Below are 23,375 nucleotides of genomic sequence, written 5' to 3' on the forward strand. Positions count from 1 at the left end.
CAATCTATGTGACAGACACAGAAAGGACACAGTGCAAGGCTGTCACCGAAATGGGTGGGAGAAGGACCGAAGGAGGCAGCCGAGTAGCGTTATTCAGGGAGCGAAGGATGTGGCATAACAGAGATTAAGGTGGGGTGAAACCATGCCAGAGGACTAGGAGAGGGGTTTAAATGAGTAGGTGTCCAAAGGGGGTACTACAATTATTTATTGAAACAGAATCATTAAGGTTGGAAATTACCTCTAGGATCATCAAGTCCAATTGTCAAGCACTTATTGAGCACTTATTGCTGTGAACATCAGCCGCGGGGGGATGCTCGGGGAGAACGACCTCGCAGGCTGGCTGGGCTCTGCAGCTCACCCCGGCACCTTGCCCACGCCACACCCGTGTCTCCGTGCTTCAGGGGCGCTGGAGAAGTTTCTCCACAGTCATTGAAGGTGTGATGCTTGCATTTAGAGGCCCATAGCCTTCCACACCGAGAGCTGCCGTCATGCCGGGCACTGTCAGACGGGCAGCAATGCCATCCGGCAGCACACCCACTTGTCCCTGCCTTACCAAGCGCCACATTCGCCTGCCCAACGCCAGCATTTACTGAACCAACAGCACTTATTTTGACAGATTTATTTTGTCAGTCCTGCACTTACGAAGGGCTTGTTCTCACTGCGTAAATGTGTGAACTCCTGGGCTCACAAATGCAGCCACATGATGACAATTTCTCCAATGAATTAAAATAATTACTTTTCTAATTTGCCCCTAGACTCTGCTAAATCTTCTGGGGCCTTGAGGAAGGCATGAAGTTTTTTTTTCACGTCTTCTGCTTATGTAGGCAGACATTTTAATTTATAAAATGAATAATTCTGTATTTAATCAGTACAAAGGAAAATTCCATTTGGGGACAGGGAGGTCTCATGGTGCTGCACAGGATTAACTGCACTAAATGACTCCCCAGTGTGGAGGAATGTAGCTGTGTGGGACAGCCCTTGCGCCTCTGGGCATCAGCAATTTTGGTGATCCCGAAGGTCTCCCTTCCAAGAAGGGCTGAGAACATAAAGGATCCATCACGGGGAAGATGCAAAGGCAACTATCTTTGAGCCACCAGAAAACACTAACATCAAGGCCAGCAAACTAGAGCGGGCTCTGGGAAATGCAAGATCGTCACTTGTGAACTCCAGCACTTTCTTGGAGCCTAATTCACACTGAACGGAGATCCTAGTGGAAAACCGATGGTTTGTCTGGGTGGGGCGAACAGATGAGGACCAGCAAACTTTGTCGCTGCATGGTCGGGCTGGGTTGTGCTTTATTGCTTGAACCTTCCCAGCAGCAAACCTGTCATGTAGCACTTACAAACTGGATTTTAAAGTGAGAAAACAGATGCTTGGGGGTAATATAAAAACTAAGGGTAAATAAAACTGTGACTACAAAAAAATGCCCTGGTTTTAAAACTTAACAAATTAGGTGTCAGTGACATTAGATATACACTAGATACACGTTACTTGCTTATCTGAAGGAACTGGAGAGGAAATAACCCCGGTCAAGGTTTGCCTGCAGTGAGGTCCCACGGGACAGGCGTCAGAGTCGATGCTGCGCCAGGACTTGGACCCTACTTCGGAGCAGTTTATAAATAATAAATAACAACAAAATTCATTACATGGTATGCTACAAATGAGGTTAAAAGTGCGTGTATTCTATTTGTTTTAATTACAGTAAGACAAAACAAGCTCAAATATACCAAAAACCCCTGGAGGGTTTTGTTTTGCAGAAAGGAATTTTGCAGAAAGATTTAAAATAACAAGAACAGAAATAAAATTTGAACAAAGCTCTTTCTCCTGAGAGGGGACAAGCTCGCAGCTTGCACAGGAGCACACAAGGGAACGCGGCCTTCTCCTTCCCTGCCCTTCATTTTCAATCAGTGATGCTCTCACCCTGGCAGCTGTCAAGTCTTCTAAGACCAAAATGCTAAAGCATCATATGAAATTTTAAAATGAAACCTCAAAAGAAGGTCCATACACACACACAAAGCAGCTAAGATACCATTTTCTTGCCAAAAATGAAATATAAGCCAACTACTTTGCTATGGTGGACTAGTGCCATTAACTTTAGCTGCACCACTGTAAAGTTTGCGTTTGGTTTGCGAACTCGCTTTTTACTGAAATAACTTGCACTTCTGGCAATAATTTCCCCTAAATCCTGTGCCTAATGTTTCCTGTGGGAAAATTTTCAGCAGTTTTTCCACTCAATGCTGCACTGAAATTCTCCCAGACTCTTCAGACCTCCATGGGTCTCCAGGGATGGAGGAGTAAATTTGGGTGCTGAGCCACCCCAACAGCCCAGACACCCCAGGGCTGTAGTGCCTCCAGTGTAGCATGGGATATTTAAGCAACAGTTTGCAAGTGGCTGTAGAGAAACAACCACCTGCTTATGTCTAAGCCTGCTGAGGTATAGTTGAGAAAGATGGCTATTTCCCATTGCAGCCTAGTTAGAAGTGATATCCAACAGCAAGAGATATCAATCAGGACAAAATTTGTATTTTTCTAGTAGTGGCTACTTCTTGGAAATTTACACAAATCTTTTACGCCTGCTGGCTTAGGCTGATAAATCTGTAATTAAATGATACACGCAAATGCAGAAAGTTTTGTAGTCTACCTAAACCAAAAAACCCCCACTTTTTTCTTCTCCTTAGTTCTACTCTATTTTCTTTTTTCTGCTCTCAGGTCCAGCCCTGAATTTATCCCCCAGGCAGAACTGCTGTTTGCTCAGTAGGATGAGCTGAAACAAGAGCGCTTTGGAGAGATTTTTAGTTATGCAGGGAAGAATAAGAGAGGAACCAAAAACACCAAAGAAAGGAAAATATCCCAATTGCTTGGGTTATGTTTTGGTTATATAACCAATCTCTCTGGTTATATTTATGCTCCCATAAATAGAGATTTGCCCTGAAAGAGTGGCCTAAAAAAAAGAAAAAAGACAGCGTCAGGAGGTGGCGACCGTCGGCTCTTGGGTGGGAGCGGGTGCAGGGGTGGCCGGGCTCAGCACGGGGACGAGGACATCTGGTCGTAGTCGGGGCACTTGAGCAGAGCCGGGTAGTTACTGTTCATCTGCAGGGACGCCTCGCTGGAGATATCCGAGGGGCTGCGTCCCCGCGCCCACGCGTCCGGGTGCAAGAACTGGCCCGAGTAGTCGGAGCAGTTGCTCAGACGGGGACGGTAGAAGCCGGGGTGAGGTCGGTAGATGTCCTCGGCCGTGTATCGCTTCATGAACAGGTAAACAGACATCACCCCGGCGCTCTGCAGGGGAGAGACACAGCCTGACGCCCACCCTGCTAACAGCTGCCTTCTCCACCACCAACAAAACAGAACCAAAGAATAAATTGCTTTCTTTGCTCTGCTGACGATGCACAAGGGCTCCCAGACAGTCACTTCACTGCCCTGTGCCCTGGGTTCCTGCAGTAAATAACATGCACAACCACGTCTCCTCCTCTGCATCCATGTTCGGCATCAAATCGTGATCAAATGCCCCATCAGTGCTCCAGGCTTGGTGCCTGTCCTCACTGTATATGTTTCCCACCATACTATATATCTGTTCTTATAGCCTACCCTTAAACCCCATCTGAGCCCTCTTTCTGCCCACAGCCTCAGTGCCTCCCTGCCCCCCCGGAACGGGATACACTCATTACAGTGACAGCTCCCGAGTACCTCCGTGAGAAGGAACGAGATGGCAGAGAAGGCAAACGACCATCCGTATTTGTAATTGAAGAATGTTTCTGAGTCCTTGGTCCTGTTCAGCATCTCGTCGTTAATGCTGGATATGTAGAGGACCAGCCCCACCACCAGGGACAGACCTGGGGAGAAACCGAGGAGAGGGACAGCGGGAAACGCTTCAGGGATGAAGCTGCTGAAGAAGCACCTCCCTTTAAGACCTGACTTGTGGGTAGAAGTGTAAAACTGTGGAAGTGTGCTTGAAATAACTGGGGAAAGAGGCTGCTTTCCTCCTGAGCTAACCCAGGGCACTCCTCTCATTTCACTCAAACCATCACCTGCTCAAGTAAGTCCGTGTGCACCGGGTAGGAGCTGGCTTCAAAGCTCGGCTGTCACAGCTATTTGTTTAACACTAGCACAACACCATGAATAAAACATTCACTTGTCTCATGTAAAAACATCTTGGCTGAGAAGTTTGAAGTTTCAGGTCTCTCCTGCAACGGACGTACCATGAGAGGCATCGTCTCCCCCAGCACCCGCTCCTGCACGGGCGGTGGGTGCTTTTCCCCACATCTCCTCACCACTGCCACAGACGAGCTTTGCACCACATGATTTTCCATCCTGCAAAGCCCGAGCAGGCTGCGGGGCCGAGCCGGGAGCCCCCGCGGGTGGTCACGCCAACGAGGAGTCACCACGAGTGGGTTAGGAGAGCACCAGCAGCTGCGAAAGCAAACATGCTCCCTGCTCAAGGATTTTGAGGAGAAAACCTGGCTAGCAAAGCTCACCTGACAGGATGAAGAATATCCCCGAGACGAAGGCAAGGATGGTCCTATGAGGCCGAATGTGGCTGATGTTGCTCAGGATGAAGCCGATGAACATGAAGAAGAGGCTGACCAGAGGGAAGGGGGTGGCAGAGCGGATCATCTCTGGTGGGAGAGGAGCAGAGGTCAATCCTGCCCACATAGCACAAGAAATGGGCTCGGGTGGGTGGGACGGCTACAGCCCTGGTGCTCTCTGACCACGTCGTGTCCTTCCTCGCTCCTGGTTAATGTGGCTGCCCCTGCACAGCTCCCCAGGCCCTGGCAGGGGTTTCCCTCTGTGCTAACGAGCTGAGTAAAGAGGGAACTCTGGCTGGCTGCGGAAACGTCTGCTAGTGTTTGAATTTCTGAGGGTTTCTACATGAAGTGTTACATGGGGAAAAAAACCTATTGGAACCTGTGTTTTTCTCTAGCTTCACTGCACAACTGTTTCCTGGACAAATCTATTTATTAAATCAGAAATGACTGAAGAATTCATTGTGAGAGCTGTGACACTCCATCCTCAATTTATCACACTATGCAATGTGTAAAATTGACTGCTACAGAATAAATACAGCTGCAAATTACAGGGAGGCAACTATAAAGCCAAACACTTCCATAAACATCAGCGCTGAATAGCCAGTGACAGGAAACTGTACAGCTTAGAGCCTCTGCCATTAGGAAGGGATGTCCCCAAAAGCTTATGAGCATATTGGGTAATTCACATAGTTAAAAAAGTAGTTACATCCTTGCATGGTGGCACTGTCAAGGAACTAGGTGCTTCTCCAGCAAGGACACAAAGGGGATTTCTTGGGGGGACCCCTAGTGACCCTTTGGTGCTTTGCAGGATGCAAAGAGCGAGACCCCATCGAACAACTTACTCAGGACGTTGACTGTGGATTCAGATGTCAGCTGGATGTTCATGGGCATGACGTATTCGATAGTGAAGCACCGGCCACGCTCTTCACCTGCGGCAGACACAGACCAAGTCACACCTGCAGTATGTCTGTTTATTTTTGGTGGAGGAGAGAGTGGTTTTAAAATTAATTTCAGTGCATGCATAAAAACAGTCTTGCTTTTTTAGTGCTGCTTCCATCTGGGGTGTCAGTGTTTGGGGCTGAAGAAAGACATTTCTCAACTACCATCTCTCTTGCACAAAAGGACTCCCTTGTACACAAAAACATGGACCCTGAAGCCAGAGGATTTAAGGTCACCCCAGGGGCGGTGTCAGAACCTCGCTCCCCCAGCTTTTTCAAAGTAGCAGCTGAAACTTTGTGACATTTCAGGTCGGTCACTTTGAGATTCCCATTCCCTTGGGTTTTATTCAACTCCGTCCCTGCAGCCAAGTCACTTCATCAAACTTGGCGTGTACGGAGGGAACGGTCCAGCTGACCTGAATCTAAATGTTACAGGGACAAAATGGAAAGTTTTGAGCTGCAGCCCAAGGCGCTCGGATGGAGCAGGGTGGGGGGACAGCGGGGTCTGGCACAGCAGCACCGAAGTCACCCAAAGCCTGCGTGCAAAGGCACTTTTATCCATCTGACTATTAGAGCTGGGCATGGGGTGATGTCATTACTCAGGCTGTGCCTAACTTTGGAAGCAAAGATGGGTACAGCCTCTAAAAACCCTGTTTTCCCCAGCTCTTTCCCATGGTATGAAGCTGACACACAGCAAACATCACCTTACAGGGACATTTTTGGGAGGGAGCCCATACCTGCCAGAAAACAGACCCTCCAAAGCCCCGAGTGCAGCGACAGTTTGATTTCCGCCGTCTGGTTTTGGGGCTGGACGATGCCCTCCTCCAGGTAGAGCCAGTAGTCGGTGCTGACGGAGATGCCCAGGAGGCCGAGGCCGCAGACGGCGAACACGCTGCTGAGCAGGGTCAGCGCCTTCCTGCCACAGGCACTCATTCCCAAAAGCATGGGGGGCCGAGGCGGCGGTGGGGACAGCTGCGGGGAGAGGGGACATAGCCATCAGCACGGAGCTGTCTACTGCTTTTTGGGGGAATGGATGTGTCCAAGCTTTGCTCTCTGCCCTTAATTGCATATTTAGGTCATGCTGAAATAAGCCATTAAAACAATCACGGCGTGCCCTGACAGATGGAGGGTTTGAACCAAATCCCACCCGACTGCTGCCCCACGCCAGCCCAGGGCTCGCGGACGTGCTGAACGCCGGGTGCTGGTGCCAGGGCAGGAGCAGCGTGGGATGGCTGGGAGCAGCTCATCGGCTCCTGTTTTATTTGCTGCAGGTGAGTTCCTGCTGCTCCAGCCAAAGCCGGCGCTCATCTCCCCAAGGACGTAGCTGAACTGCAGCAGCTGCCGTCCTCTGAGCCTTATCTCTGGGCAGCAGCACCAGCCATATCTCCTCGGCACAGGAGCCTCTTGAGGCTCATGTTCACTGCATTAACAGATCGACAAAAGTACTTTCAGCTGCCAGACCGAACCGCCCTCCCGAGCAGCTCTGGTCACCACCCCGCTCCCCCCAGTATTGCCATTCTTCCTCTTCCAGGGTAAGATTTACCCACTAGGGGGTCAAGATCCTGTTTTTGCAAAAACCATGCTACATTTATGCATGCTGAATGACATCATCAAATGCGTCAAAGCAGAGTGGTGTGACACAATAACCTGCCTTTTTTTACTTTTTATTGTGCTTGCTGGATCAGAGCTGCAAGCACCGGTGTCGGCTGAACGCAGAGACTGAACTGGCCCAAACGGGGCTGTGCTTCAGGGGAGGCAGCGAAATGGGGCCAGAGAGCTGCAGTCAGGCCCTGGGAAAACATTACAGGAGGAGGCAAAAAACACTTCCATCATCTTCCATGTCACTTATGGATGGAAATTTTTTTTTTAAATTTTATTCTCACTAATTTGTGGAATTTAGCAATTCTCATGGTGCCCTGCAGACTGATAAAATGTCACCAGAGCTCTTGGTGCAGCAAAGAAAAAGTGCAATTAATAGGGGGGGAAAAAGCCACATAAATGAAAGATTAGAGGAATAAGGGCAAGAAGGAAAAGATACACACAAAAGAGACAGTCTTCCGGGGAGTGCAAATTAGGCAGATAGCAATATTGACTGCTTTTATAAAGGCGCTATGAATCACAGTAAGTGCCGTGTCACGTCTATTTTCCAAGGCACGTTTTGCTGTTGTTCAGCACTGCAGACAATAAGGGGAAAAAAATATAAATCCAGCTCGACAACAAAAGCTACCATATTTAACGTAGTAGCAGCAGGACGCATCTTCCTTAGGCTCCCTTTAAAATTGCACGAGCCTTGTTCACACCACGTGAAGTTTCAAGGGACAACATCTGGGAGAGGGCTGGGGGCAGAGCACGGCATTCCCCCACTGCGTCCCACTGCCTGGGAAGGAGGGCAGAGTCCTCCTAAACACACTGTTCATTTGAAACACCAATTCCCAAAATAATGATGGATAAACAGTAGAGCTGGGGCACGTATGTCGTGCGCCTCCCTGGGCGTCAGCTTTTGAACCTACGCAGGAATAGCTCCACCATACATGCACTCGGCCGGTGTTTGCTATCATGGCTCGCATTGGTGAGCGGGGTCTTTGGAAGAGAGGTCTTGTTGGCGGTGGGATTTAGTGATTAAATGGGGAGATGTGGCTCCTGCCTGGGCGGGGAGATGACGGCTTGCTGTTCTGACCTGCCCAGGCGGGTGAGCAGACTGGAGGAGGGATTTATTTCTTGTACCTCTGAGGTAAGTATATTAATACTTACTTCCTTGCAGCAACTCTCTGAAATGCTAAAAGTCCTCACAGCTTGCACTTCTACACTCGAAAGCCTCCAAAGATAATGTTCTGCCAAAGTTCCCTCATGATTAATACGACGACAGTGATAGTTATTTCTTGCCGCTGAACTGCCTGCGAGCCGAGCTCTCTCGGGCAGCTCTGCGCTCCTGCAGTGCCCACCCCTGGCACGTCTGTAGCACAAATGCACACCACCAAGCTCCCCAGCAGCCCGGTCCTGTGCTGACCTTGCAGCAAGTTTCACACAAGGCTGACGGGAAGGAAACTTGTAGTTACTGTGGAGTCCAAATAACTGTATTTACTGACCAGATGCAACACTCAAGGCCTCTCTGCACCTCTAGCTCGTTGCTCTGGGAGGCAATAAAAAAGAAAAGTGGGGAATGCTGCTGGAAGAGTTGCAAATTCTTGAGCGAAAGAGAGAAAGGGAGAGACACTTATTATCGCATCCTACCCTCAGTCCAAAGCAGACAAGTACATCTTGGTAGGAAGCAGATGTACTTGCACCCTCAAGCGCTGCAACAGTTCTGACAATTCTCTCCCATATGAAATTAAGGATTTGGCTCTTCCTACGTTCACACCGAGCCATTTCCCAGAAGGCAGCGACCTACGGGAAAGGGAGTGCTGTCACTTACAGACAGCCCAAGCAAATGCTCCAGCTCATGCTACTGCAAGCTTTCCACCTTTGGCTTTGCTAACAAGCCTCATTTTTAATGTTCTTATTTAATATTTCCCTCAGCTCAAGAAAAACAGGATGTGTTCCCAGGAGGGACACCTCCCTGCTCGGAGCATGAGGAGTGAGATGTGCAGAAGAGATGCCCAGGTTATTATTAATTTTTTTTTTTCTAAGGAATTAGGAGGCAACAGCTGAAGAAGAACTAGTAGTTATGGGGTAGAGAAGCATGCCCTGCAAAGGCTGCCCTGCGCCGTGACAGCCTGACAGCAACCCTACTCTCAGGGGCAGAGACCAGCACAAAGCTGCAGGTGTTAGGACCCCGCTTCACCCCTTCACTGGATGGCAATATGCCATTTCCCAGCTCTTTATAGATCTCATGTGATCCAGCAATATGGTCAGGCCAAACAAAGATCCTCTGGATCATCCGTTCTTCTCCCTCAGAGCCATACTTCCTAGTTGCCGCCTCAAAATGAACAGTGTTTACTACAGGGCATCTCATCCCTCTTGGCATTTTGGTGCCAAAATGTAAAAGGAGCTGGAATCTATTCTTGGCTCATGTATCAACAAACAGACTCCCTGTACATTTTTTTGTTAATAAGGAGCCAAAAATCAAAGTAGGGAGTATGTGAAAGACCAGATAAAGTCATTCAGAGGGAAACAGCTAAACATTTCCTGTGATTTGTTGTTCATCAGCACCAGGCACTGGAAAATATACCCATTTGGCATCATTTATACTGGTTACTGGGGCGACGCTAGCGGCAGGAAGAGGGGGCGGGCGTCAGAATCATGCCTCTCAATTGCCTCATTTCTTTTCTCTCTCACACTTCAATTTCCATGTAATCACGGTTGCATTAGAGAGCGATCCCTATTACAGTCTTGCTGGCACATAAAAGTCGAGCCCGATGTGGTGGGGACAGGAGGCAGCGATGGTGCAGTGCAGCTGCTCGGAGCAAACCTTCCTCCATGTCCAGCACCTGGAGAATTAGCAGGGCTCCCAAGAGAAAGATTTTTCAAGGACACAAACAGGAGCAGCCTTGATTTTCAGCAAGGATTTAGGCCCCAGTAACCTTTACCTATTGTGTTATGCTTCCTACAGCTGAAAAGGTGATGCTATTCAGTTTCCAACAGGAGATGTATTTTAAATTAAATGAATATAGCCCCAAAGATTTCCAAGAAATAGGACCTTAGAGCTCTTCCTGCTCTTTTGATCACACTGTGCCTTCTGGTAGTAGTCCAGGGAATAATAAAGGCAGCCTGCAATGTAATCTGCAGTCCTCATAATGAATTTCTTTTTGTCTTGGAGCCATAGCTTCTGATGGAAACTGCACATGGCCCTTGCCGGGACTGACCCCTTTGGAAAATGAAATTAATATTGGCCTTGTTCCTAACACAGTTCACCCACTTCTAGGCATGAGTTGAAGTCCTTACCTATCGCTCCACAGTCACAGAAAGTATTATCCTGGTCCAGATTTCTGAGCCCACCCCTCCGTGAACTAACACTGAGCACAAGCCCCTGCTCTGGGGTACGTGGATGGGCCGGGTTAAAATAAATATATTGCTGGTCAGCTGCCTGGACAGGATGGGGCGTATCAATAAATCACTGCTCTGAGTTCAGCAGAAAACAATGCTCCCTCCTACCCTGCGTAAAGGTAGAAAGAGCAGGGCTAAGCCAGGCCAAGCAGGCAGCTATTGATTTTTGCGTGGCTAGGGCATCATTTCCAATTTCCCGACATTTGTGAGGAGGGAAAGCACAGCCAAGGTTATCGGAGCAGACGGGAGGGAAGGTTTAGTTTGTGGAGGGGTGCTGGGATCCAGGGCAAGCCTGGCGACCTGCCTCTGTGGTTGTGAAAGCCTGGTCCCTGCTGCAAGCCAAGGGCAGCCAAGGGAAATCAGAAATTAAGCCGTGGTCCTGGAGCAGTGGGAGAGGCTAAGCAGAACATAAAGGAGGAGGAACGAAGCCTGGTGGAAGGGGAGTAGGAAACCCACTGAGCGAGCGATCGATGCACTAAGAACATCAAGGACCTGGGTAAGAGCTGGCAAACGCAGGAGAGCGTGAGCTGTGGTGGAGCTGAACTGAAAGGACCAGCTCTCACTAAGCTGCGACAAGAAAATTGGGCTGGCTAAAAATAAAGGGCCTTCAAGCAGCACAATCTCTTCGTCAGGACACAATGCAGGCCACGAACATGGGCAAAATTAAATAGGTCAAGGAGAGTGGCTCTTTCAGAACTAAACTTCTCAAAGCCGGCAGTGGTCGGGCAGGCAGGACCGTGCCGGGGGGCTGGCCAAGGCCGCTGCCGCGCTGTCACCCTCCTTCAGACAGCGCCATGCCGCCCTGGCTGCCTCGTGGCAAAGCCAGAAAAGCCTAATTTTGTCATTAATTACCACAACGGAATAGAAAGGTGGTTTCAGAGAGTACAGCGGTTCCCACTTTGCTTATGGAGCACCCAAGGGGAACAAATGCTTCAGTCCTAAAACAGTGCATGCAAGACGCAGCCTGCATCCAGCTGACCCAAACTGATGCTCTATCACTTTGCAGCGAAGGTTTTTCCAGTGTGAGGAGCACACAGTGAGATGAATTTAGCCACAGCTGGGTGTATGCAGCTCAGCAGAGGAGGGGAAGAGGAGAAGATGGTGTGGGCACTGCCCACTGCTCCATCTAGGACCCAGGAGAAGCAGCTCCACAAGCCTTACTTGGAAAATTGGGTGACTGGGAAAGATAGTTTTAGTTTTGGAATTACCACCTGGGAAGCAACAGTCCCTCCTGAAGCTTGGAAAAGGTGTACTTCAGGCAGGAGAGAAACACAAGACTTCTCTGCTTCCATGTAGTAGCTGGAGAGCAGGGGTGGCTGCAGAGAAAAGCAGTACCTGCTGGGCTCATCGCTGAGAGGGAAATGGCCGAAGGGGACGTGGTTTGCCAGGAGCCCTGTCCTGGGCTGCCGGCACCCGCCACCTCACGTGCTGCATGGGAAGGACGGAAATATATAATGCAGCTTTACAGAGCTGCGTTAGTGTCATACAGATGTGTCAGCTCAATTTCTGAGAGAGAAATTATATATTGGAAAAATTAAGCACAGAAATAAATCTTTTTGATGTGGAGGAGGTTTAGCCTGATATTAAGAAATGAAACAGTCCATCTCACGGCAGTTTGAACAAGCAGTAGTAACTGCAACTACCAACAGCCATAAACTTCAAAAGGATCAATACTGGACTTGAAAGCTTCCCCTTGGCTGCTAACAGCGGCGTTGCACAGCCAGCCCCGCAAGCAGCGCTGCCATTACAGCCAGACAGAAACAGCAGCGTTGAATCAATCAAGCGCACTGGGCTAACAGGCTCTTGAACCAGAGAGGCTTTTATTTAAAAAAAAAAAAAACCAAACCCAAAAGATGGCTGGTTATGAGTTATTTGAGCCTAGATTGAGCCACAGCAATCATAATCCTGTTAGTTTTGCTTGTCACAGACACAAGGAACACCTGAAAAATAATCGGAAGAAACGCTGTGTGACCTCCACACACTGTAATGCTCACTACTGACTGATTTTATGAGCAGGATTAGTTGGGATTTTTCTCTTAAACTTGACTTCCATAATTTTTCCAAGAAATCCCCCTTTTCCCTGGCATTTCCCATGATTCATTTCTTATCCAAGTTATTTTTTCAAGCTTGAACAAAAAGACTTTCATGGCAGTGCAAGCATGAAGGAAATGCTGTATGGAAAATACCATATTTTTCTACTGAACCCACAGCCTGCTTAGTGAATCCCCACGGCTGACCCACGGCTGCTCTTCCCTTGCCTTCTTTACCATGCTCTGGTCTTTTTGCCGTGGACTGCTCAAAACCTGACATGTTTGCCTGGGCCAAGTTTGCAAGGATGGTTGTTACTGATTAACCGAGCCCGCCTTCAGCTCCAGCACCATATGCAAGGAGATCAAATGATATTCCTGAGGTCGCAGCAGCTCAATGGAGATTTATTTCCCTACCACAGCCTTCTACAAGCCACTTTCCTGAACCAGCCACCTCTGCTGTGTCCGCGCCGCCCTGCTCACTGGGGCGATGGCTCCGCTCCAGCTCATTCACACTAATGGCTTTGGATGATACCAGCAACTTTCAACAAAGAACATCATCGACCAAACAGCCTCGCCGGTCCCGGCTCACGCGCTGCTGGCACAGCCCCTGTGCATACAGCTAGTGCTCCGTCACGTGGTCTTTCTGGATCCACAAATATCCCCCCCAGACCTCATACAGAGCACATCCCGCCCACGTGTCTCCTTTCTTCTTGACGTTTAAGGCTCTTACCTCTTCTAACCCTGGCTGAAGCAATGTTTTGGCGAGCAGAACCTGCAGTGTTCCTGTGAAGGCGGGAAGCCCAGGTGCTGGCAGGCTGACTGTGAGGCGAGTGTCACAGCGAGGAGGGTCCTCGATGGCTGCTGCAGCTGCTGCGTGGCTCTGGGAGGAGCTGGGAGCTGGGTGGCTTTGGCAGTGGGCAGGGGAGAGGTCCTGGACCGCACGAGACGGTGCAGCCTCAGCTCTCCGCCTCCAACCAACTCACATGAGGGGTGCGCAAGGCTGGGACACAGGGACAGGCAGACAGCAGGCAGGTCTGTGCTTCCACGCACCGGCAGCTCCTACCCTGTGGTTTTGTAGAGAATTGTTACACAAAGTACATTTCTCATGAGGGAAATAGCAGCTAAAGCCCATGCACCCAAGTCCAGGCCTCCAGGTCTAAACTATATATATGTATGTATATTTTCAAATTTTACACCACTAAAAATAGCAGATCCCTTTCCTTTGCAGATCCCTTCCCAACGCCCTCTCACCCTCTGCATATCAAAGCTGACATACAATATTCACCTACTTGCAGCGTGTCAGAGTGCTCGCAGTCAGGGACATGAGTCAAACGGCTGGTTTCAATACTCTGTTACAAAGAGCTACAAAGGCAGAATAAAAGGGGGAATATCTAGTGCTGCAAAACAAACCGGCTGGGGACTTTGCTATAAGACCTGCAGAAACCTCGTTGCTATGGGCCGCGCGGAGCAGTGCTTGCCCACTAACCCCTGCGTGCTGTACACTGCAGGTTGTACTTCAGATCCTAAATACATAAACTCCAGTAACCTGACGATCCAGTGACCCTCTTCTGGCTTTGGTGTAGTGCTTCCTCCTGCTCATCTTGGCTGGCGCAGAGGGAGCCTGAGCAAACTCAGCAGCAGGGATAAGAGAAGGCAACGTAATCTCACTGCGTATGCAGTGGCTGGAGGAGAGCAGCTGGCTCAGCTGCCAGCATCCCCTTCACACCAGGACCAAGGCTGGTCTGGTCTAGGGGAATATTAAATCTTTAACAGTTAGTTCTCATTCACTTCCATGGTCATTTAAAATGGCACAAAGTCCTGCAACGGCCTTGTATATTAAAAAGAGGAGAATAAGCCTCTTCCTTGCACAATGATGGCTTTTCAAGGTCTCTGTGTCATTCCAGCAGCAAGGCAGCTCACAGCATGATTGAAGATCTCAGGCACCTTTTCCATAAGATATTTATGTTGTTTTAAACTGAAGTGGGTATGAACAGAACCCACAAATGCAGCGTAAGCCTTTCCCTCAGCCCTGCAGGAGCCGTGAATTATGAATGGCAGCGCATGAAATTTCTCTGGGCTATAAACTTTTACTGCTACAGAAGGTCTAGGAACAAGCCCCAGTTAAAGCCCAGGTTTCAGGAGATGAGGCTGCTCCCACCAGGCTGCTCAGCAGAGAGGGGCCAACTCCCCCGCTTCCTTCTTTTCCCCTTAATGATCAGTGCATGTCAGCTTGAGCTAAATTAAGCAGCGCCAGGAGGTAAAAAATAGCATTAAGAGCTAATTAAAACTCTTCCACCTCCCCCGTGTTGGTGGCAGGGAGAGGCAAGCCCTGGTTACCCGTGCCATGGAGGCAGGGCAGCCCGTCACAGGTCTTCCCCCGCTGCTGCAGCTCTTCTCGCCAGTGCTGGCAGCTGGAGTGTTTTTATGAACATTTTCAGTGTGATAAATGAGAGAAAGCAAGAAATCCCTGGAGCGCCACTGGCGTTTCTGAACGCCGAAGGCTGCGGACAAGCGGTGCATTGGGCAGGCGGCATGTGCTGGCCGTGGCTGCTGAGACCTCTGTCCCTCGGCGTGATTAAACATGACTGCTAGCACGAAGCAGGCGCCTTGTTAGCCAGGAGGCTGCTTTTCCCCTTCCCCGCTTAGAAACCAGCTTTACCACAAAGCCTCCGAGTATGAAACCATGGCATAAAGAAAGCTGAGGAGGACTGTATCATCCACACCTCAGGCAAACATCTTACTAACCCAAGTGCCACTCGTGGCTGCCATTAAACCCAGTTACCAGACACAACAGCTGCTCCACGTGGCTTTGCTTATGTGGTTTGGGTCACAGCTCCTCAGATGCCAGTGGTGGTGTCTTCGTGCACCAGCTTTCCAGGTCTGACGATGAGCAGCTGCAGAAGTTTGGTCCTATCTTCACATAGGAAATGTCTTTTCTTTGTGTAGCTTGTTGGATTTAATAGTCACGTTATGTGATCTTAAAGTACATAATAAGCATTTACACATCACTGGAGATATTAAACTTTCTCCTCCCCTGATTTTAGCAAGATTCATTGCCATTTCCAGGATTTAACTGGAAATGTCCCAGCAGACAGGATAGGAAAAACCGTGCAGGGCATGGAGCAGCCTGAGACCAGGCACAGGCAGCACGACCCAGTTAGAGGAGCACAGCTTGGTACCAAGCCCGGCATGGCCTCAGGACACGGGCTGCTTGCCCTGGTCAGTGCAGGGGAGCACAGCCATGTCCTGGGAGAGTCTGCGGGGACAGGGAATAGACTTGGGCTCACTCCTCCATCCTTCCCCCAGGCCAGCGCCCATTACCAAGTGAAACTTGATCTGACTGTGTGTAGCTGGTCCCTGCGGCAACCACCCAGCAGGCCCTCTCCTACCACCTATATAATGACCTGATGTTTCTTCTCCATGTGGTCTGCAAGATATTTTACAGTAAGAACTGTAAAACAGTTGACACACATGATGCTGACATTGCTTTCCTCTTCAGCTATCCCCACCCTCCCTCAGTTGTTGCATAGAACAGGGCAGTTTTGTCCCAATTTCTTTCCCACCTGTAGCTCACCTTTACTGTGCTTCAGAAGAGACATGCTGCTTCCCAAGCAGCAGCTCCAGCATTGAAAGGATTTAACATAACCTTCCAAATCACCCAGTTGTCTAGGCTGGGTTTGCTGGGTTGCTTCTGGCCATCTGCACCTTCCAGGGACTCCAAACAACATCCAAGAGAGGACCATTTTCTATTGAATATAAAGCCAGTGCAGCTCTGAGCATCCCCTCAGGAGCCACCACTGCTCAGCCACCACAGCAGCGGGAACCAGGGGAAATCTGACACGAGAGAAGCTGGGGATGGCAAGAAAGGAAAGCAGAGCCCCAGCTTGGGTCAGGTATTTTGGCAATGCCAAAGACAAAGCTCTCTGTACCTGTAAAAAGCAATGGCATCCACCCTGACTCAGGTAAAAGGCAGGAGCTGAAGGCAGAGCAGCTGCCAGTCCTACCACGGCTTCACCCAGGCCCTGCCATGGTCCTGGGAAGGTCTCTCAGAAAACAGGCTCCGAGTCGCCTTTTAGCTGTGACAAGCAGGATGTGCACGGTCTGTAACTCCGTGAGAACTGATGAACGATGCTCCAGGATTTCCTGTCCCTCCCTGTGCCAGCACCTGCCGTGGGCCCCCACATCGCTGCCTCTCACCTGGCTCCAGCGCGGTCTGTGCTGTCCAACTTGAGCACCACCTCAGTTAAGTATTTCCCAAATAGTTAGAAAATGTTTCTCCTGTGATGTATTGTATCTCAGTCCCTGAAATGCTAATCCTTACAGACAAACAGAGCGCTCAGCTTTTGCCTGGGACATGGCACCCAGGGAGTGACTTTGCCCTGGGAAAGGGAGGACTGGAAAACTCTTCCTACCTGCGTGTGACTTAGTGATGGTTGGAATGTCTCGTCAAGGCTTGGCATTATGGTATCAGATTCTGTTGCTGAATTTTTAATAACCAAACCAATACAGAGTCTCTACACCCAACTTTCTGACTGCTGCAAAAGGGGAGGTTTCTACCCACCATGCTCACAGCTCTGCTGTCTGCTGTCCTGCTGGCTGGAGAAAGCGGGGGGACACAGATGCCCATCCGGGACCTTGCTGCAACCCCATGCTCAGGCCACCTCTACCAAACAGAACCCGTGCCTCTCCGAGTGAGCAGAGATATTCCCAGCCAGAGCTGCCACAGAGGAAAGGGACACCTATTGTAACCAGGTGTTTAGTCCCTCCTGGGGAGAAGCCAGGGCCATGGGGCTGCCCACTTGTAGGGCTTCGAGGGTGAGCAAGGTCCTGCCCTGGCAGACCTGAGCCTCTGCTCCCTGCAGACGGGGACGTCACCCAGCAGCGCTGGACGGGCACAGACTGGGAAAGTGAATTATCCGCAAGTTGTCTTGGGTCAGTAGATGCCATCTGCTGTGCTGCTCAAATAACCCCCCTCAGCGCAGCCCTGAGCACTGCTCTGACGAGGTTTTTCACTGATGAGCAACGATACCTCCCTCACAATAAAGGAAAAGCTGCAAGTCCTGTCTTCCAAAGGGACCAGACACAAACTGCACTCATCTGTAACAGCCCATTTTCTGAGCCTGATGATGCGGTCCTTTGACAAATTCCATTTTCCCAGTAAATGTTTTACTATAAACATCAGAAGTTTGTGGCTATACAGCGATAAAATTGATGTGGCTTTGATTCTAGAGCACATCTAGAACCCAAATCCCCTTTAATTTCAGTGACATTAAGACTCCCAAATAACTTTGGTCCTAAACTCCATCATCCAGTTGTTTTAAAAATGCCACCTTAAAACCAAGGGCTTTAAATCTTCCCAGCCGACTTATGAAAAGCTCCTGGCGCTCGCTCCAGCCGTACACTTGCGCAGCTCACAGCTTGCCGATACCGTTGAAGCCTCTTGTGGGCTTGTGCATCATTTCCCTTTCATATTTTATATTCCCTTCCCTCTCCATAAATGAAGCTGAGCTAGAAATGCTGCGGTACAGATGCTGCCAGGTGGGGATTCATTCAGCTCAATGAATATATTCAACAGCTACAATAATACAGCAAGGGATTGGAGAAATAAACATACAGAAGCATTTCTGTCCCCTGGACACCACGTGGAGCACCCGCACGGCACCCAAGGGAAGGCGTGATGGCAGCGGGACGGGCTGCTGAGAGCCACTCTCCTGCACTTTGGCTTTTTACGTGGGTCGTGACGTGACAGACAAACCGTGCCCCTAAAATCCAGCAGCAGATGAACCTCTAAAGGGAACCCAAACACATGGCACCCGTGAAACCGAAGGGCAGCAGTGATGGAAGTGTGGGAACGCTCCTCCAGCAAAGCTGCCTGCCCGGTCACGCCAGCAGCACCCGCTTCTACTGCACAAAACTCAGCAGAAATACTCCTTTTCGACGTTCTTGCTAAAGTAGTGCTATTTTCAGTGAATGCAATGCCCTTGCTGCCCTTCCCAAAGGTTCACCTGCACTGTGGAGGCCACCTACCAGCTCCAGCGAGGCCTCCTCTTCATCGCCCTCTCCCCCGCAGAGGTTCAGGGAGTGCGAGGGGCACGGTGGGGACAGCGGTGCTGCAGGTCAGACCCACTCTCCGGGCGCCGCCGAGGAGCCTCCTGCTGCTCTGCGCCTGGAAGACCCAACCCAAAACCTGTGAAAAGCATTACACGTCAGGGGTTGATGAAGTTTTACAAAATGCCAAGCAATTAATCAAGAGCTGAACGGCGTGTCGGAAACCCGCCCTGCTCGCTGCTGCGGTGGCTGAAATACCACATTTCACGTCTCACCACCTTTCACAGGGTATGAATAAGTAGCGCGTGGAGAAGCGAAGACAGGCTCCACGGCCCCTTTCGCCTGTTCATATGGTAACACATGATCCAGCATTTTTTTCCTCCCTACTGTACTTCACTTAACAACCAGACCAGGTTTTTCCTCATCTAGCCTCTCTTGAATTCACACTCCCCTCTCCAAGGGCTTCACTACACTGAAAAACACGGGCAGCCCCTGACGTCCAGCACATTTACATTCCCTGCGAAAAACACACTTCTTGTCCTCAGCTCAACGTTCAGAAGTCACCGGTGACGGCGGGGACGCCCGCGGTGCCCCAGGGACGGCCTCGGTGCCCGCCAGGGGTCTGCCGGAGAGCCGCCCCGGGCCGCCGAGCCGGGCTCAGCCCCCCGGGCGCTGCGGGGCGGCCCGGCCCCCCGGCCCCCGGCCCCCCGGCCCCCCCGGCCCCCCGGCCCCCCGGCCCCCCGGCCCCCCCGGCCCCCCGGCCCCCGGCCCCCCGGCCCCCCCGGCCCCCCGGCCCCCCGGCCCCCCCGGCCCCCGCCGTCCCTGCGGCGCTTGGCTGCGCTTCGGGGGGCCGGGGGACCCCTAAGGATGGGGCACCGCGCCCCGGCCCCCACCCCACCCCGCGGGGAGCTGCCGGGGCACGGCCGGCTCTGACTCCAGTGGGGATACGGAAAATACAGACATACCTGCTCTAAGCCCCGCCGCTCCGCGCCCGGGCGGCGCCCCCAGACCGCCCCCCCGGGCTTAAACTTTCAGGGTTTTGCATCCAAATCGGGACCGAAACCCCTCCCCCCCCCCCCCCCCCCCAGCCACTTCTAGGACTGGATTCAGTCCCCCCCCCGCCCCCCGCCCGGGAAGTGTCCCCGCCCGGAGCCCCCCTCCCACCCCGGCACCCACCGGCGCTGCTCCGGCGGCGGGACGCGGCCGTCGGCCTCGGGGATGCTCCGCGCCGCGCCGGGGAGGGCCGGGAGAGCCCGGGAGGAGAGGGCATCACATTGCGCCGGCGGGGACAGCCCACCTCCCCCTCCCTCCGTAGCCCCTTTCCCTCCCTCCTTCCCTCCCTTCATCCCTCCTTCCCTTTCTCCATCCTTCCCTCCCCTTCCCTCCCTTTCTCCATCCACCCCTCCTTCCTCCCTCCCCCCCCCCACGTCCCTCTCTCCCTCCTTTCCTCATTCCCTTTCACTCTTTCCCTTTGTTCCCCCACTTTAGCTCTATTCCCCTCCCTTCCTTTTCCTCTGCTCCCCTTCTTTCCCTCCGTCCCCAGTCCCTCAGCTCCAGCTGGTGGCTCCAGTTCACCATCAGGGCGGGGGTAGGAGCCAGCATTGCCCCTGCCCCTCCGTGCATCCTCCCCTCCATGCACCCCCCAGCCCCCTGCACCCCCCACCTGGAGAGACAGCCCCTCTGGGGCCGGCGGTGCTGGGTGGGCTGCGCTCCCTGGGACACGACTCATTTAGCAGCTGGGGAAGGGAAAACTGGCTCCAGCCACTGGTGTCAAACAAATCCACATCTAAGGACACAGCAGACAACGGGGAGGATTGGAGGGCAGCAAGCCAGTGCACTGGAGGAAGCCAGCTTGGCAGGGCTAGGACCAGGGCAGGGAGAAAGCCAGGGCTAAAGGAGAGAGGGACACAGGGCCAGCTGCTGTGGGCTCTGGAAGCTACCGCCAGATTGAGTGATTCAGCCAAAACACATAGAAAATGGGTGGCAGAGCCAAGAATAAGGACACAGTTCCATCAGGTTGTCCAGCAATGGGACACTTCCTTGGATACAAAGGGAAGGACGAGAAAAGGGTCACACACCATGGAGGTGACTCCTGCTACGTGAGCTGCCAGCCCAGGCTGCAGGGCCGAGGGCAGCTCACGGCCACCATCGCAGCGCCTGAAGCTTGGGTTTGTATGGCAGTTTCTGCAGCGAGAGCTTATTCTGTGCAAGGGCTTTGCACGTGGGAGGGTTGCTCCTCCATCAGGGAGCAGTGCAAGACAGCAGGGTGGCTCCCAGGTAAAGCATTGCTGAGGTCTCGCAGCAGAAAACACACTAAACTATTCATTAATTACAAGTCTAATAAATTCAGCTTTTACTAAGTACTGGGTCTTTAGTAAGTACAGTTTCTGCACAGCTTTACCCATGCATTTTGCTTACTGCAACAATTCTTCAACAATTCCCAGTGCTCTGGCTAAAACACGCTGTATCTCTGCTGGAGACATCCTCAGTTAGCAAAATAGGAATATCTTAAATAGAATAAATGAAAATAAAGTGAGATATGACATGCGGAAAAGGCGTTGGTTAGAGGCTTGTTTGAAGTCAATGGAGCCCTGTGCTCTGGCTTGTTGAGCTCTGTTTTGATTATAGAAATAACAGAAGCTGATGCAGACGTACAAGTTTTGATTTCTCCAACCAGAACATGGTGGAGCCTAATACAGCAAAACCCCAGTGAGATCCAGGCTGGTGGAAACCTGCCTCCCAGTAGGGCCCCAGCTGGGAGCCAGAGCATAGTGGTTATTTGTCTTTGTGGGATTGCACCCCCGCATATGTTCCTTTACACAAAATTACAGTAATACTTACATTATAGTGAATTCAGCATGTTTTCCTGGGCTCATCTCTCAGCCCCCTAAGGAAGAGCTGGCTGGCGTTGCAAAGAAGCATCTTCCAGTGCACCCTTCCTTGCAGCTGGAGTTCTCAAAACAACCCCCAAAGATATTTAGTACCTCTCAAGCACCTCTTGTTTGTATTTGAGGAAGAACTGTAGGCAGCAAATCCATCCAGGGATGGACAGTAAAGAGAGAGCAGGGACTCAGTTGGCAGAATGGATTCTGTGCTGGAAAAAGGCAGCTGAAGAGGCAATGCCCTCTGGGACCCCCAGCAGCCCCAGGGGGAGGAGGCTTCCCTGGGATGGAACTAATCAGCAGGGAACTACAAATAAAGTCAAAAAGCTACAAGAGGCAGGTCAGACGTGGATGTTCATCATCTTTTGTCAGGGTACATTATTTTAATACAGTAATTGGCTGTTCATTATTTTTCATTTCTCTGTATTGTTAAAAACAAAACAAACGAACCCCAAAGCAAAGCAGACTCTCATTTTTCTCCAGACAGGCAATCTATCATATTAGCTGCCTGGGCACTGTGCGGGATTATTTGAATACAACATGAATAAAGGCTGCAGCGCATACAGCCAGCGACATAATTAACCATTACAGTGTAAGAGGCCCCCAGCAGCCAAGCATATAATCAATTAGAAATACACATTTTGGGCTTCAGTCTCTTTCCCCCTCACCCAGCTTCGATGCAAATGTACTTAGGCTAAAACACTCAGATGGGTTTTCCATTACTGCTTGTCTCATACAGCAACTTCTGCTGTGGCAAAGCACACGCGCAAGGCCAGCACTCACACCAGGAGCATTTCCCACCCGCGTGCCAGGGCCAGGCTGCAAGACGGCACCAGCGATGCTTCCCAAAAACCCTGTGCAGCTCCAGAAGCGCAGCCAAGCCCTCCTACCTCGTTAGGAGCTCTCCGTAATTCCTTGCTCATAACACCTCTCTCCCTGATGATAGCAAAGGATGGTGAAGATGAAGTGGAACTCCCTCCTCCTAGCCAGGAGCTCAGCATGGCCATCGTAGGCAGGACAAATAGCACTCTGCAGCTTCTTAGCACCATCCACAACTCACAGCAAAACTTTGCTGAACCCTGCAGCAGCTGTTTTCCAGGCTTTTTTCATTTGATGTAACACAATGCAGTGCCACCCCAGCACCTGTAGAACAGCATTACTTTGACCTCCCCACTTTTCACTATCTCCTGCTGAGGTCTCCTCCCTCAGCGGGAGGATCCTCCACCACAGCCACATGTGGGGCCAGTGAAGCCAGGTGGGATTTTGCACATTACAGGATCTTCTTCAGCTGTCTCAGTCTTTGCAGGGCTGGAGCTTGAGCCAGCTGCAGCAGCTCTGCTAACCCTCGTGCTGCTGGAGCAGCCTTTCATACCATGTTCAAAACCAGTCTAGAAGCATGAAGATCCATGGAAGCCTGAGCTCCCAGCTTTTAGGATGCACCCAGGGTCAAATCTTATTAGTGAGGAGGGATTTAAGCTTCATTAACAGCTCAGACCATAAGCAATTCTTTACAGCACCTCTCCCTGGGCTGTCAGCGAAGCAGCAGGGTGCTGAGGTCCCATCTCCGTTTAGTTACAAGTGTTTAATTCCTGCAGGTAACATCTGCAGGGAACCTTTTCCCCGGTCTTTTCCCTTCCAGCAGAAGTCACCTTGAAGGCACCCAGGACATTATCCAATAAAAGGCCTGGCCCTGTCAACCTGCGCCACAAACTGATAGCCTCAGGTTTGCCTCCCTTCCCACTCCCTCTAATTTGCCCTACGCTGATTTATTCAGAGAGCAAAACTGCCCAGCAAACAGGCTGGGAGAAGCCGCCCCACGGGCAGCCACCGCTCGAGCCCGCGCGCGGCTCTGGTCCAGCGCCGGACAGCAGCTATCGACCAGCTTTAATTGTACACCAGGCTTAGGAAGTGTTTTGGGCACAGGAAGGGAAAGTCTGCACCAGCCAAAAATTGCAGCGTTTGCTCAAG

General features: G+C 51.1%; 1 protein-coding gene across 3 annotated transcripts; it reads right to left on the bottom strand.

The window, feature by feature from the left end:
• Window positions 1-1,677: 1,677 nt before the first annotated feature.
• On the bottom strand, window positions 1,678-18,659 carry CACNG5 (calcium voltage-gated channel auxiliary subunit gamma 5). 3 transcript variants are annotated; one of them, XM_064467064.1, is made up of 8 exons: window positions 18,505-18,659; window positions 13,767-13,839; window positions 13,208-13,541; window positions 6,202-6,436; window positions 5,369-5,455; window positions 4,476-4,616; window positions 3,688-3,833; window positions 1,678-3,279 (listed from the first exon to the last, which is right to left on the bottom strand). In XM_064467064.1, the coding sequence occupies exons 4-8, from the start codon at window positions 6,407-6,409 to the stop codon at window positions 3,022-3,024; spliced, it is 840 nt and encodes a 279-aa protein (XP_064323134.1). In that variant the 5' UTR covers window positions 6,410-6,436; window positions 13,208-13,541; window positions 13,767-13,839; window positions 18,505-18,659; the 3' UTR covers window positions 1,678-3,021. The 3 variants fall into 3 exon arrangements, with proteins under 3 accessions (XP_064323134.1, XP_064323136.1, XP_064323135.1); XM_064467066.1 differs by lacking the exon at window positions 13,767-13,839; XM_064467065.1 differs by having other exon boundaries at window positions 13,767-18,659.
• Window positions 18,660-23,375: the final 4,716 nt, after the last annotated feature.

Source organism: Phalacrocorax carbo, chromosome 16 (assembly GCF_963921805.1).
Source record: "Phalacrocorax carbo chromosome 16, bPhaCar2.1, whole genome shotgun sequence".
NCBI lineage: Eukaryota > Metazoa > Chordata > Aves > Suliformes > Phalacrocoracidae > Phalacrocorax > Phalacrocorax carbo.

What these genes read in the sequence shown, in the direction of transcription:
- CACNG5 (XM_064467066.1), bottom strand. Translation starts at nt 6,409, where the DNA reads ATGCTTTTGGGAATGAGTGCCTGTGGCAGGAAGGCGCTGACCCTGCTC. An exon ending in GAGGGTCTGTTTTCTGGCAG is followed by an intron (nt 5,456 to 6,201) that starts GTATGGGCTCCC and finishes TGTCTGCCGCAG; the next exon opens with GTGAAGAGCGTGGCCGGTGC. An exon ending in TCTCGTTCCTTCTCACGGAG is followed by an intron (nt 3,280 to 3,687) that starts GTACTCGGGAGC and finishes TCTCCCCTGCAG; the next exon opens with AGCGCCGGGGTGATGTCTGT.